Source organism: Ranitomeya variabilis, chromosome 1, assembly GCF_051348905.1.
Source record: "Ranitomeya variabilis isolate aRanVar5 chromosome 1, aRanVar5.hap1, whole genome shotgun sequence".
NCBI classification, from domain to species: domain Eukaryota; kingdom Metazoa; phylum Chordata; class Amphibia; order Anura; family Dendrobatidae; genus Ranitomeya; species Ranitomeya variabilis.
The window spans coordinates 482,185,912-482,202,156 of NC_135232.1; the positions used below are offsets into that span (position 1 = coordinate 482,185,912).

The following is a 16,245-nucleotide window of genomic DNA, read 5'->3' on the forward strand; positions in this document are numbered from 1 at the left end:
ATTACTAGGATATACATAGTGTCTTCCCAAGTATATATATATTTATATATATATATATATATATATATATATATATATATATATATATATATATATATATTAATAGGATATACATAGCGTCTTCACAAGTATACATAGAAATGTATCAATAGGATATATACTGTGTCTTCACAAGTGTGTATATAACTATATTAAAAGGATATGCATAGTTTCTTCACAAGTTTATGTATGTGTATATATATATTTATGAAAAAACATAGTTGTAAAACACAAAAGGTATTTATATATATATATATATATATATATATATATATATATATATATATATATTATTGAACATGTGATTATGTGTAGCTGTATGCATACATTATTTATACCTTATTTTTCCATTTAACATAAAATACACTGCATATGTAGTCTAAATATGTAGCAAAGATCTTGAGTGCAGTTATAGCTATCCTACACTTGTCATTCGAAGACCATTCAAATATTTATATAATAATAATAATAACCAGAAGAACTAAAACAAAAATGAAAAGCTAAAACATCTAAGCTCCCAGTAGGGCAGAAGTGAGTGAGAAGCAGGAAGCCTGTGCTGGTGTGGGTAGCAGCAGGGCACATGCCAGTTTCAGGGGTTTTGGTTGCATGTGGGGACATCTTGTGATGTGTTCTAGAACAGGACATGATCTCACATGGGGAGAAAAGCCCTTTAGTTCCTTAATCATTTCATGGTTCCTTCGGAGGTTTTTTTCTCCCTCTCCCAAAACGTTTAGTCTCAGCTCAGTGATCCACTGTAAAGAGCACGACAGGGAGCGGAAGGCTTGAATTATCCCAGGCTGCCAGGAGCCCCAGGCCACAACTACAACAAAAACTACTAACTTTTTCCCCCCTCTCTCCTCATCAACAAGTCGTGGAGCATCAGAATGGAGCTAGACAAGAACTACCTGGCTCCTAGGACTGCCAGGGCAGGTACATGCACCCAGCACATGCTACACATCACCTGTCACCTACTACTGGTGCAGTCAGCACAGCCATCAGCTGCCTAGTAATGTGGGAACTGGTTGCCTGCTATATGCATCTCAGTATATATATATATGTGTGTGTGTATATGTATATATATGTATATATATGTACAGAAATGCACACACATCTGGCTAGTAATGTGGGAACTGATTGCCTGCTATATGCATCTCAGTGTGTGTGTGTGTGTGTGTGTGTGTGTGTGTGTGTGTGTGTGTGTGTGTGTGTGTGTGTGTGTGTGTGTGTGTGTGTGTGTGTGTGTGTGTAGATAGATAGATAGATAGATAGATAGATAGATAGATAGATAGATAGATATGTACATATATGTACACACACATCTGGCTAGTAATGTGGGAGCTGATTGCCTTTTCAGTATATATATATATATATATATATATATATATATATATATATATATAATGTATGTGCGTGTGTGTATACAGTATATATATATATATATATTTGTGTATATATACATTTATATTTTAGTACATTAGTACATATATGTACACTCACACTTCGGGTTGTATCGATATTGCCATTAGCTATATCAGGTACATATAAAATATAATAATTTGATAAAGTGAAAACTTACAGATTCAATTATTTCTGTTGCGATCTAATTATTAACACCAGGATAAGGAGCACGTGCAGATTTTCACAGATTACATTAATATAATTTTCGTTAGGTAATCTGTAGTCATTTTTATGTAACTATTTTGTTGTTTCCAATTTGCTTCGATATTGATGCGATGTGAGAATGGAATCATCTGGCTTTATAGCGACTAGAAATATTTAGAAATGAGATATTTCCCTAATAAGCATGTGCACGTAGTAAAGAAGTGTCAGCCAGGTTGCGAACGCACCGGAGGAGCAGAGCCGCAGCCCCGGAGGAGCAGAGCCGCAGCCCCGGGGGCCAGGTCGGTGCACGCCGCATGGATGCAGTGTGTGGGGCATGGCACTGGCGGGGCACTGCAGTCACTGCTGGCTGGTCAATGTCTCACTTTATTAGGCTAATCGTGTGAATAATCGTTTAATCGATAAACAATTTCATACATGTACAAGGTGAAGGCTTAAATACAAGCAAGGGAAAGTGGCCCCATAAGATTAACACAATGAGATCTGATCTTTCCTCTCTTGACTTCTATTGATTAGTTGGAGACTAGGCTGATGGGAGGCCATTACTGAGGGTGATGCTATTGATTGCCAGGGATAATGAGTCTGCACACCTGCAGGAAACATACCTTGTAATTTGTCTTGTTTATGGGGAATTGTGGTATACACGGGGTCATAGGACACTTGTTTATCCTTACACATAAAAGGAGTAAACACAGGACTATAGATAGATAGATAGATAGATAGATAGATATGAATAAATAAACAAATATAAATATATATGCATGCATATAGTGTATGTATATATATTACATATACATTATGTACATTATGTGTGTGTGTATATATATTACATGCGTGTATAGTACATGTGTATTATATGTATATTGTACATTATGTGTATGTTTTATATATATATATATATATATATATATATATATATATATATATATATAATCATATCACCTTTAGCTGCATTGATAGGTTGCCATTTTTTATCAGAGTCTCTACACACCATGTAACTCATTATGCGGGTCACTGCCATTGTGCCGTATTGATTCTCTGTCCTTCCCATACACATTTCTATCCTTTTATCTTGCTTTAATATGTACACACCTGTTTTACAGTTATCATAATAGGCAGCATTATACAGTAAAGCACATAACAATATATCGTTATGAACCTTCACATTTGTTCTCATATACCTATTTAATGACATCTGTCTGTTATATACAGTATCTATCTATCTATCTATCTATCTATCTATCTATCTATCTATCTATCTATCTATCTATCTATCTATCCACAGCTTGTTATTTCCTTTCATACATCTGATGCTCCCCGGTGAAATCATTTTCAAGACAGACAAACATAGAGCAGCAGCATTAATATTAGACCCAGCAGGTGGTCTATTAATTTCTCCAGTCTAGCCAATTGCAGCAAAGGATCTATAAATTGCATTACCCTCTCAAAAATGGCATTATTATTGTTGTTTGCTACACTCATTTTTTCATAATTGTTATCATTAACCTTCATGGGTTTGTTCCAGTGAACCATAAGATTTGTAGTCTAATTTATCACAAATATTTACTTACTCTGTAATATTCGAATATATTGTAATAAATTCTAAATACGCATAAATGTAATATTTATTACACTTTTTATTTTTTAGACATCATATATACATGTATTTATTTCCATACTGGGTAGTTTGTATACATATATTTATTTACAGAATTTGCATGATAGATAGATAGATAGATAGATAGATAGATAGATAGATAGATAGATAGATAGATAGATAGATAGATATGAGATAGATGATAGATAGATAGATAGATAGATAGATAGATAGATAGATAGATAGATAGATAGGCACACTGACTTTTTGCTAGTGCTGCTTCTATTTTTTATTTATATATCTATATATATATATCTATATATATATATATCTATATATAAAATTCGTATGCATTATTGTTTTAGAACCTTTATGCATACACATAATTATTTACACATTTTTTATATGTTATACATAATTTATTTGCAGACTTTTTATTATTTCATGTGTGGGTCATCTTATATGAAATTTATCAAAGAAAATGAGGACTATTAATAACATAATCAGGGAGCAAAGTATTACTTCAGGTGTGTTCCTGTATGCACGGTTAGTCCACTGCTCACTACACTTGGTATTACCGCAGTTAGGCATTACTCCCCAGCTTCCCCTATTACAACAGGTCCTAGTAAGGGAGGAAGGAGCTGTGTCCTGGGCATTAAACAGCGCACTGTCCCTGTCCCATGGCATGTAATGACAATATGGTGAATGACAGGGCACAGAGAGTATAGAGAGCTGCTGGAGGAGGCGCTGTACCCCTCTGTGACCCGTGAAATAATCTATACAATTGTTTACTCTTCGCCCTGATCACACTGTCAAACACTCCATTGTACAAAACACGTGGGATGCACACTTACTACTACACGGTGCCCTCTCCTCTGTAGAGTGCCACTCATCTGCCTCATCATATGCTGACAATCAGGGCTCAAGTGGCTCTATACATACTGGAAGTATATACCCCACCCTTCTCCCATCCTCACATATAGCTTACAATCAAAATACAGTCAAACTGTTCATTCTCATAGTAACAACGACAGACATTAGCATTGGCCAGAGAATCAGTCTAGCACACTTACACTCACATTGCCTCATACAGCTGTGCATAGACACATGCATATATATATATATATATATATATATATATATATATATATATATATATATATATACAAGAAATATATCTATCCATATATATGTATATATATATATATATATATATATATATATATATATATATATATATATATATATATATATATATATATATATATGTGCATGTGCTTTGGCGAAACTGCCCATAAAGTGTCTTAGAATTGAATTTGAATATATATATATATATATATATATATATATATATATATATATATATATATATATATATATACACCGATTAAATCAGCTGCTCACACTAAAAACTGTCAGCAGCATTTGGTATATTTATTGTCTATTTACATTAGATGTTGGTCTTTGTACATCAACATCGTAGCTGTATTGGGATACCCTAAAATATGAATTCCAGTTTTGTGGTAAAGAAATAAAATACAATTCAATTATGCTCCCTATTAAAGTAACAGAACTGTGAGTATATACAATATATATATATATATATATATATTATATATATATATATATATATATATATATATATATATATATATATATATATATATATATATATATATATATATATATATATATATCACCTGGGTATGTACTATTTGATAGATATTGCATGCTCCTGTACAGAAAACACACTTGTGTCCACCTGACCTATTTCACAGAGCACCAATGTGGGAGAAAACCGATGCAGACACATGGATAATGCACAATTCCCACATTTATTGTGTCTTGGTGGCACTAGAAGGCTCTGCTCTTAGCCTTTTCTAATGCTATGCTACAAAGCAACATTTCTAAATTTGAATTTAATAGCCAAGGCTTTCATCACTACTGTGCATCTATATAATATATTGCTTCCTATTGACAATATTAGGTCCATATGAGCCAAGAAATGCTTTCTTTGTCTAAGTGAGTCAAGTGCTATAAGGAAATCAATTCATTTTTTTTAGGTATGTGAATGGTTGCTTTATAACACTGGGTTCATGTATAGCAGATTTGTAGTGAAATATGTTGCTTTTAATGCAGAATTGGAATATATTTTACAAACTCTGTTGCTGTTAATGGGACAATTTCAAAGAATTTCTGTGATAAATCTGTCAAGTGTAAACATAAATATCCTTATACAAAATTATTGTTTCTGGCAATTTACATTCACATCTGGAATCCCTAAAAGTCCAGTCACTTGTCCTATTCATGATATACAAATGAATGTCTGACATTTATGGCAATGGTCCTGCATTGCTGAAGGCTTGCCACTTTCCATAAAGCCACATCCCAGTTAGCAGATTAGATGTCTTTGGAAAGCAAACATTGGATATATTCAATTAATTCATTCTTTATAAATGACTAAGGGTAAACTGGGATAAATGACCCCAGGTTTCCCATAGTGATTATTGCGACAAACTTTGGAGAATAGGAAATCTTACACATTAAAATGTTTCCTCCTTCTGGATGATGTACTAGTAAAATGTAAATGAGCATTAGAAAGGGAACCCTTTATTATTATGAGTACCAGTATGATGGGAACAGGTTATCAATCCCATTTTTCAATACATTCTAATGCATGGGTGTGTGTGTGTGTGTATATATATATATATATATATATATATATATATATATATATATATATATATATATATATATATACATACAGTATATATATATTATTTTTTTTAAATATATATATATATATATATATATATATAACTATATACAGTACAGACCAAAAGTTTGGACACATCTTCTCATTTAAAGATTTTTCTGTATTTTCATGACTATGAAAATTGTAAATTCACACTGAGAGCATCAAAGCTATGAATTAACACATATGGAATTATATACTTAACAGAAAAATGTGAAACAACTGAAAATATGTCTTATATTCTAGGTTCTTCAAAGTAGCCACCTTTTGCTTTGATGACTGCTTTGTACGCTCTTGGCATTCTCTTGATGAGCTTCAAGAGGTAGTCACCAGAAATGGTCTTCCATCAATCTTAAAGGAGTTCCCAAAGATGCTTAGCACTTGTTGGCCCTTTGCCTTCGCTCTGCGGTCCAGCTCACCCCAAACCATCTCGATTGGGTTCAGGTCTGGTGACTGTGGAGGCCAGGTCATCTGACATAGCACCCCATCACTCTCCTTCTTGGTCAAATAGGCCTTACACAGCCTGGAGGTGTGTTTGAGGTCATTTTCCTGTTGAAAAATAAATGATGGTCCAACTAAAAGCAAACCGAATGGAATAGCATGCCGCTGCAAGATGCTGTGGTAGCCATGCTGGTTCAGTATGCCTTCAATTTTGAATAAATCCCCAACAGTGTCACCAGCAAAGCAACCCCACACCATCACACCTCCTCCTCCATGCTTCACGGTGGGAACCAGGCATGTAGAGTCCATCCGTTCACCTTTTCTGCGTCGCACAAAGACATGGTGGTTGGATCCAACTATCTCAAATTTGGACTCATCAGACCAAAGCACAGATTTCCACTGGTCTAATGTCCATTCCTTGTGTTCTTTAGCCCAAACAAATCTCTTCTGCTTGTTGCCTGTCCTTAGCAGTGGTTTCCTAGTAGCTATTTTACCATGAAGGCCTGATGCACAAAGTCTCCTCTTAACAGTTGTTGTAGAGATGTGTCTGCTGCTAGAACTCTGTGTGGCATTGACCTGGTCTCTAATCTGAGCTGCTGTTAACCTGTGATTTCTGAGGCTAGTGACTCAGATAAACTTATCCTCAGAAGTAGAGGTGACTCTTGGTCTTCCTTTCCTGGGGCGGTCCTCATGTGAGCCAGTTTTTTTGTAGCGCTTGTTGCTTTTTGCCACTGCACTTGGGGATACTTTCAAAGTTTTCTCAGTTCAGTTTTTCGGACTGACTGACCTTCATTTCTTAAAGTAATGATGGCCACTCATTTTTCTTTATTTAGCTGCTTTTTTCTTGCCATAATGCAAATTCTAACAGTCTATGCAGTAGGACTATCAGCTGTGCATCCACCAGACTTCTGCTGAACATAACTGATGGACCCAACCCCATTTACTGTATAAGGCAAGAAATCCCACTTATTAAACCTGACAGGGCACACCTGTGAAGTGAAAACCATTACCGGTGACTACCTCTTAAAGCTCATCAAGAGAATGCCAAGAGTGTGCAAAGCAGTCATCAAAGCAAAAGATGGATACCTTGAAGAACCTAGAATATAAAACATATTTTCAGTTGTTTCACACTTTTTTGTTAAGTATAAAATTCCACATGTGTTAATTCATAGTTTTGATGCCTTCAGTGTGAATTTACAATTTTCATAGTTATGAAAATACAGAAAAATCTTTAAATGAGAAGGTGTGTCCAAACTTTTGGTCTGTACTGTATATATATATATATATATATATATATATATATATATATATATATATATAGTGGCATGTAAAAGTTTGGACACCCCTGGTCAAAATTATTGTTATTGTGAGCAGTTAAGCAAGTTGAAGATGACATAACCTTTAAAAGAGCTAAATTTAAAGATCCAACATTTCCTTTGTATTGTAGGCAACAAAAAAATAGTCATTTTTTATATTTTAAAAATTATGAAAAGGAAAAAGGGTCCAATGCAAAAGTTTGGGAACCATGCATGGTTAGTACCTAGTAGCACCCCCTTTTGCAAGTATTACAGCTTGTAATAACTTTTTTTTAGTCAGCCAACAGTCTTCTAATTCTTGTTTGAGGGATTTTCATCCAATCTTCTTTGTAACATTCTTCCAATTCTGTTAGATTTTGAGGTTTTCTTGCATGCACTGTTATTTTGAGGTCTAGCCACAGATTTTCAATGTTGTTCAGATCAGGGGACTGTGAGGGCCATTGTAAAGCCTTCAGCTTTTGTCTTTTGGGGTAGTCTATTGGGGATTTTGACATTTGTTTAGGATCATTATCCATTTGTTGAAGCCATCCTCTTTTCAATCTCAGCTTTTTTTTTACAGATGGTGTTATGTTTGCATCAAGAATTTGCTGATATGTCATTGAATCCATTCTTCCCGCTACCCGTGAAATGTTCCCGTGTCATTGGCTTCAACACAGCCCCAAAGCATGATTGATCCACCCACATGCATAATGGTTGGGGAGATGTTCTTTTCCTGAAATTCTGTGCCCTTTTTTCTCCACACATACATTTGATCAGTGTAGTTAAAGAGTTCAATTTTAACCTCATTGGTCCTCAGGACTTGTTTCCAAAATGCATCAGACTTGTTTAGTTGTTCTTTTGCATACTTCAGATGCTGAATTTTATGGTGAGGACACAGCCGAGGATTTCCTCTCATGACTCTTCCATGAAGGCCATATTCGTGCAGATGTCTCTGAACAATAGAACAATGTACCACAACTCTGAGGGTATGTGCACACGTCCGGATTTCTTGCAGAAATTTCCTGAAGAAAACCGGAAATTTTCTGCAAGAAATCCGCATTTTTTTTTGCGATTTTTTTCCGTTTTTTTCGCGGTTTTTTTTTTAGCATTCTGCAAGCATAATTAGCTTGCAGAATGCTAAAGTTTTCCAAGCGATCTGTAGCATCGCTTGGAAAACTGACTGACAAGTTGGTCACACTTGTCAAACATACTGTTTGACAAGTGTGACCAACTTGTTACTATAGATGCTGCTTATGCAGCATCTATAGTAAAAGATAGAATGTTTAAAAATAATAAAAAAAATAAAAAAATGGTTATACTCACCCAGACGATCTCCTCAGCGGCGTCCGTTCCTATAGATGCTGGTGTGGTTCAGGACCTGTGATGACGTCGCGGCTTGTGATTGGTCGCGTGAGTCACATGAGCGGTCACGCGACCAATCACAAGACAGCGACGTCATCACAGGTCCTGAACCACACCATCTATAGGAACCGAAGAGAGAGCATGCACCGGAGAGGCGGGAACACTTCGGCGGCCATCAGAGGGTGAGTATAGGACTATTTTTTATTTTAATTCTTTTTTTTTGACCAATTATATGGTGCCCAGTCCGTGGAGGAGAGTCTCCTCTCCTCCACCCTGGGTACCAACCGCACATAATCTGCTTACTTCCCGCATGGTGTGCACAACCCCGTGCGGGAAGTAAGCAGATCAATGGACTCCTAGGTGTGCGGAATCCCCGCAATCCGCATTTTTTAATGAACATGTTGCTTTTTGTTCAGCGATGCAATTTTTTCGCGGAAAAAATCGCAACATTTGCACAAAAAATGCGGAATACTCTCTAAATAATAGGAGGCATATGTAAGCGTTTTTTTCGCGTTTTTATCACGTTTTTATAGCGAAATAACGCGAAAAAAACGCGAAAAATCCTGAACGTGTGCACATGGCCTGAAGTCTGCTAAATCTTTCTGAAAATCTTTTGCAATCAAGCGGGGGATCTGATTTGCCTCTCTAGCAATCCTATGAGCAGCTCTCACTAAAATTTTGCTTTGTTTTAAGGGCCTTATCTTAACTTCCATAGTTTCTGTTGCCAACTTGAAAATGCTTTGCTATCTACTTATAGCCTTCTCCTGTTTTGTGCGTCTCCACCATTTTCATTTTCAGAGTCTAGGTAGCTGCTTAGAAGAACCCATGGCTGCTGTTTTTGGCACCAGGCTACAGAAGGCTGAGTTTTTATAAAGTTGGAGAATTTGCATAACCTGACCTTTCCTAACGATGATAGTGAACAAACCATAATTCTAACTGGCTAATTAAGGTCTGAAACCTTGTTCAAAGTTAGCTGAGCACACAAATCTCCAAGGATGCCCAACCTTTTGGATCAACCCACTTGCTTTTTGTAATTTTAAAAATCTAAAAATGACAGAATATATATATATATTTTGCTTAAAATACAAAGGAAATGTGTCATCTTTAACTTTAGGCCTTCCAGAGATCATTTAATCTTCAACTTGCTTAACTGTTAACTTTTATATGCCTATATATATATATATATATATATATATATATATATATATATATATGAGTTACTAATAATAATATACATATATACATAAATATGTGTGTGAGTGTACATACTGTATATATATATATACATATGTACACTAACACACATATTTATTTACACATGTATATTTTTATTAGTAACACATATACAGTTACAGCTGCCTGCTTCTTTGATACTTAGTATTTGATTTTAGATTGTCCAATAACTACTTTCACAATATTTATTTTAAAATGTTAATTTTAAAAACTTCAGAATCCATTTTTTAATTGCATCAGTTCGATAGGCTGATTTTTTTTTTATCGTGGTAACTTACTTGTCCTATCAATGAAGTAGAGTCCATAACATTTACAGATTAATTGTTTCTGTGTGTCCAGCCTGTGAACTTTTTCCATATCAAGTATGAAAAAAGTGGATTAGTGGTTCATTCTTTAAGTAAGTTTTAATTCTTACTGATACAATATCAAAATAAAATTTCAAGTAATCCCAATTTGAACACAGTTCTTAAGCAGTTGTTGTATCATGTTTATAGATTTACAGTTCTGGTGTTTAGCAGTCTTCAAGTTGGTTGGGGATTTGTAGCGTAGAAAGGTTGAATTTTTGATAACAATAAAATATAGTTGTTCTTCAATACTAAAACACATTAAAGTAGTAGATTAATTGTTGTAAACCATGATTAGTTTATGGTAGATATACCATTATTTTGATTGATTTAGTATTTTGGGCATTGAACTGAATTGAGTTCACCTATGTTAAGATGATATTAGTCATTGTACTGGCATTTAGTGATAGAGCGTTTATTTTAGCCAAGGTTTTCCTATCAACATACAGACTATAGCTTCAACAGATTTTTCTCTGTTCAGGTTTGTGATTTAACTTTACAAAACTAACCTCAAAGTAGTGGTGTCTGACATACGTTTCTACAGATCATTAAACTTGAAAACTCTAGGGTTATCGCCTTCAAGGGAGCTGTTATCAGGACATTCTTAGTAGACAAATCGAGTTTTGCTTCACAGCAGTTCACACCAGCAAGTGATTTTGGGTCTATAGCATATTCAGTGTAGTATAACAAGTAAGGAGTGCAACCATGGCACCTGAAAAGCCTTCTAAAGTTATTCAGGATCATTTGTAGATGGTTTTAGCAGTTTGGTGGTCAGAAAAGCCACGGGACACTTTAATGTAGAGTTCACTCTGTTCATCCTAAAATATAAATCAATTTAAAAAAATCTAGTTGTCAACTAAGTAAATCCACTGTTCCTTTCCCTTATCTTGTCACAGTAACAGATAATATTAGAGGTAGCTTGGCCAGGTCCTTGCACTAATGGGCTGTTCCTAAGCCTACCTGTGACATAAATGGAACAATGTGGTCACTGGTGAGTTTCTTTCCCTGACTCACAAATCAGAGAAAAAAGTCACAGATGAGTTCCCAATTTTTTCTTTATATAAACTTTAAGAAGAACCTTACAAACCGCACAATAAATCTTAGCTTCCTGGCCATTGAGCTTGACTTGTGCGTATAGACTATAATTTGAATTGAATTCTGCAATTTAAAGATTTTTGGTTTAGGATAGGTTTCAGATTTTCTTTTCTTTTATATCTATATGTGCTGGGTTTTGGATCCACATGTTGATTTTCTAAAGATGATGCCATATCTTGTTAATTTCTTTGAAGGTTAAATGCTATTTGAAGCTAAGCATAAAAACATGTGCAAGAGTAGAGAACAATGATCTGAAGACAAGCCTGTGATATCACTAATGTCAGATCTCAATTACCTTCCATGTTTACAGCCTAGCTTAATTATATTTAAATTCATCTCGGCAACATTTTAACTATATGATTACTCCTTCACCTAAGAGATGGTGAGTTTACATTATTAGTCCTGTACTGACCTTTTAGTTTATAGCCTCTAGTCTTCTCAACCATGAGAAAAACTCTAGGTAAACTTTTTTTCATGTTCCTATGCTTTGCACAAGATGAGAAAGGAGGGAGTTTGACACACTCAAGGAGATAATCCCTGTGTGATATACTGCCCCCCTCAGGTTTCCACAAAATGTCCCTTTACCTTTACCGCATAAAATTGTATTCCTTTCAGGGCTTGATCAAATGAGTGTATAATATGGAATTGGGCTGTCCGAGTAAAAATCAGACACACTGACCAATGTAACTTAAGAGGTCTGTTTAGAGGACACCATGTACTATTCTTTTCCGAGTTTCGAATGAGACTCACCGGTTCAAGTCTATGCAAAAGAAAAACATTGGATTTCACAAAGAATCTGTGTGGCATCCGATTTTCACAGATGCATTTACTTTATTAACCTTGGAATCTGTATTTGAACATGTATGTTTTTGAATGTAGATATATGAAAACGGATTGACACATGGACATACAAATGGAAACACAGATGGCACAAAGAGGGCAATATAAATGAAAATCAGATGAAAAACACCAGAGTTTTTTTTGGATGAAATTCGAATGATTTTTCATACCCCCATACCTTGTCTGACCCTGGCCTTATAGTTAGGATCTCATCATGTCCAGAATTAGCCATGTTTCTCCCATGACCAGGATTTTTAATATTTCCATTGTATTACTATGTCAGATTGATAAAAGTATATCATTCAAGTATACAAACAGAGAAAAAAGATAATTCTGTCATAAATATGGTGCTAAATTCAAAACCATGACACATGTATGAACGGATTGGGTTGCCTTCACATTTGTGTAGGCATGAGGTTTGTCGTATACCATTGGTGCCTGTCATATGATGGGTCAGGCATTGCTACACGAGAACAGATAACAAGAAATGACAGTGGACATGTCTTTTTACCAAGGTATCATATCCTTCCCAATCATCGCCCAGTGTAAATATGTTCAGAGAGCAATCAGCCATAATTCACTTGTATATTGCTTATTACATCATTTTTGCTGAGTTCATCATGACATGACAATCTATGCCAGGCTAGAAACCCTATCATTGATTTTTCCTTTAAAAATACAACAAAAACAGGGTTACTTCCAACATTAGGACATGTTAATCCCACCATTGGTAGAAATGGGACAGCATTACAATTAATGGAAATCCTCACATTTTCAGTGGGATTTTCATTTGGTACACAATCTTTATATATTTCCTTATTAGATTGCGTTATTTTTGCTAGCAATGTCTCAAAAGTGATATATCAGTATTAAAACATTTTCATCATTATGTGCAGCCATAAACCATTATACAGTATACAAATCAAGGCATCGATGTCTACACACAGCAGATTTGGAGCAGAAATTTCTGTAACTGTCTCATGCATTTGAATGGGGTTAGCAAAAATCATGCAAATACTGCAGATATGACCCCATTGAATTAAACTATTCAGTTGAAGAAAATTCTGCAATAAATCTAATTTCCTTATTGGAGAGTAAATAACAATGTGCTATCCTACTGGAGAGCCAAGGGTGTTTTTCTGTAAGTAGAGTAGTTGAGTGAATCTTTACAAATATTTTTCTGCAAACTGCGAATCGTGCTGATTCATTGTGAATTTCATACCTGGCAAATCAATTCTACCATCTGTATAGATAAGTAAATGTTTAAAATTTATTTTCTCCTTATTTTGCTGTTATGTGTATTACATTGATTCACTGCAAATCTTAATCATGGTGAATTCTTTCTACTCTCTATATTGAAGGAATATTATCCTCATTGCAGGATTTATCATTACTCCATTGGCACTTGTGCCAACTAAGAACCTTGTCTATGTATAATTGCCCAGTGCATGGCCTACTTGCTCCATGCACACAGCCCTACTATTTGCATGAGGCCTATTACTGCCCATACACATGAGATTACAGTCAGTGGATCCAGATGATTTTGCCAGGATTCATTATCTAATGCCTCCTAGCTATCACCAGACATCTATGATTGAGCATCGACTTGTTGGTTTCAATCAATCCTGATTGTTTGTTCGGCTATGAAATAAGCTGCTGTCAGAAATGTCCACCAACAGCTTGCTTTTCTATCCCCATTAAAATAAAATGCATGCCCTGCCAACTAAAGTGGCCCACACATCTTAGATAGTTGTTGACTCGACACACAATCGGCCAACTCCCCAACCTCTCCTGACTCTGCTATAGAAATGAGTGTTTATGCGTTCTCAATAGGGAAAGGGTAGTAAGCAGCTATCATACACTTCTGAAGGTGGCTTATCTCCTAGGACAGGGGTGGGGAATCTTTTTTCTGATAAGGGCCATTTGGATATGTATACCATCCTTTGGGGGCTGTACAAACTCCGCCAACAAGGTACATCTTGACTCTGGCACTGGTTTCAGGACGTCATCTTTCATTTCATGCCCTTTAATGTTCAGTAGTGAACGCTGCGTGTGTGTGCTAACAGAGCAAGAAGAAATTAATGAGCTTGTGGCAATCAAAATAGAGCTCTTTGCCAAGAATGCGGTCCCTGAGAATAAGCTTGAGGGCCGTAAATGGCCCTGGGGCCTGAGGTTCCCCACCCTTGACCTAGGAGAACAAGTGGATCTGGCATGACATTCACACTAACCAGTCTTCTCCCTTGCAACTGTCAGAAGAGTTAGGGGGCCCCCATACACATTAGAAGGTTGACCTTCTCACCAAAATTGGTGGGTTTGTCTACCTTAAAGTAAAGTGCATGTGGTCCTTAGAAAGAACTTGTCACCTGGTCAAAAATGTCCAGTATTTGCACTCATTTTATTTTCGCTACTCCCCTCAGTTTTTTGTTTTTAGTTTCTTCAACTTAACCATACTGTCAAAGACATATCGGCCTTTTTACACTGTGCCAATTTTTATAATGTTTTCCAAAGGGGTGTTGGTCACATGGTGAAAGACTTGCCTCCACAGATTCCTGTGAGCCTCATCATACAATTTTAAGCCCCATTTCAGAGTTTGTTTTTTTTATTATTTCTCTTTGTTAGGTATCATGTGTGTAAGTGTCTTTAAGGCAGCAACATACTCACTGGTCTTCGTCATTTCTTGGTTTCAGCAGTGCTCCGGTCTGTTGCAGCACCACATGACCACATTTGTGACCTGCCGAATCACACCTTGATTGCTTTGTGGAGCGGAGGTCACTTTTGGATTTTTCTCAATGCAAGTCTAGGAGACTCAGAATGGGGCTAAAGAGCGAATAATCGACACTACACAAAGTGATCAGGCAGGTTTGAGATGTGGTCACTTGGTAGTGCAATGGATCAGAGTACTGCTGAAATCGAGAAATGATGGAGAACGGTGAGTACGTTACCTCCTTAATGTCACGTGCCCACAAGATACCTAACAAAGGGAAAAATAAATGACTGTTGTGGTGCTCTAAGTGTTTAATGTTTATGGGGAGGTTGGGAGAGATAGCTGTGTCCAAAATGTTTCAAAGAGCATCTTAATTTTTTACTTAGTCAGGTCCAACTTCATACACATATGCAGATAATGTACTATCAATCCTTGTCCTAGTTAGGATTAATAATGTCATATAATTTAAAGACCATAAGAACTTAGCAGTCTCCAGCTGTTCAATTCAATTCCTTTTAAATATAATAAATGTGTTAGTAAGGTATTTTATAAACCTGCGTTGTAAGTAAATTATATTTACTGTATATATGAGTCCTTACCACTGTGTGACAATTGTTAAAGTAAGGAATAAATTAATAATATCACCAAACTGCCCTGTTTTTTAAACATAAACTGTATATATATGCACTGCACTGCATTCCCTGCATTGAATGTGTCAGCGCCGGCAGTAACAGCGGTGACGTCACCGCTGTGCTCTGCTTTACGGCCGGTGCTGACACAGTCAGTGCAGGGAAGCTCTCGGCAGCAGTGCGTGCATATTAGCAGCGCTCCTGCCGAAAGCAGTTTTAACCCTGTGGACGCCGGCGGGGGACGTGACAGACATCAGAATGTGAGTATGTAGTGTTTTTTTTTTAACTTTT

General features: G+C 36.0%; 1 protein-coding gene across 2 annotated transcripts in view; it reads left to right on the forward strand.

The window, feature by feature from the left end:
- The first annotated feature begins 867 nt into the window (after positions 1 to 867).
- Positions 868 to 16,245, forward strand: part of PAX5 (paired box 5) — a 534,721-nt gene continuing 519,343 nt past the window's right edge. For both annotated transcript variants that reach the window (XM_077251644.1, XM_077251660.1), the window contains exon 1: positions 868 to 969. In XM_077251644.1, the coding sequence (XP_077107759.1) occupies positions 924 to 969 (46 nt within the window). In that variant the 5' untranslated portion in view covers positions 868 to 923. The remainder of the gene's footprint in view (positions 970 to 16,245) is intronic.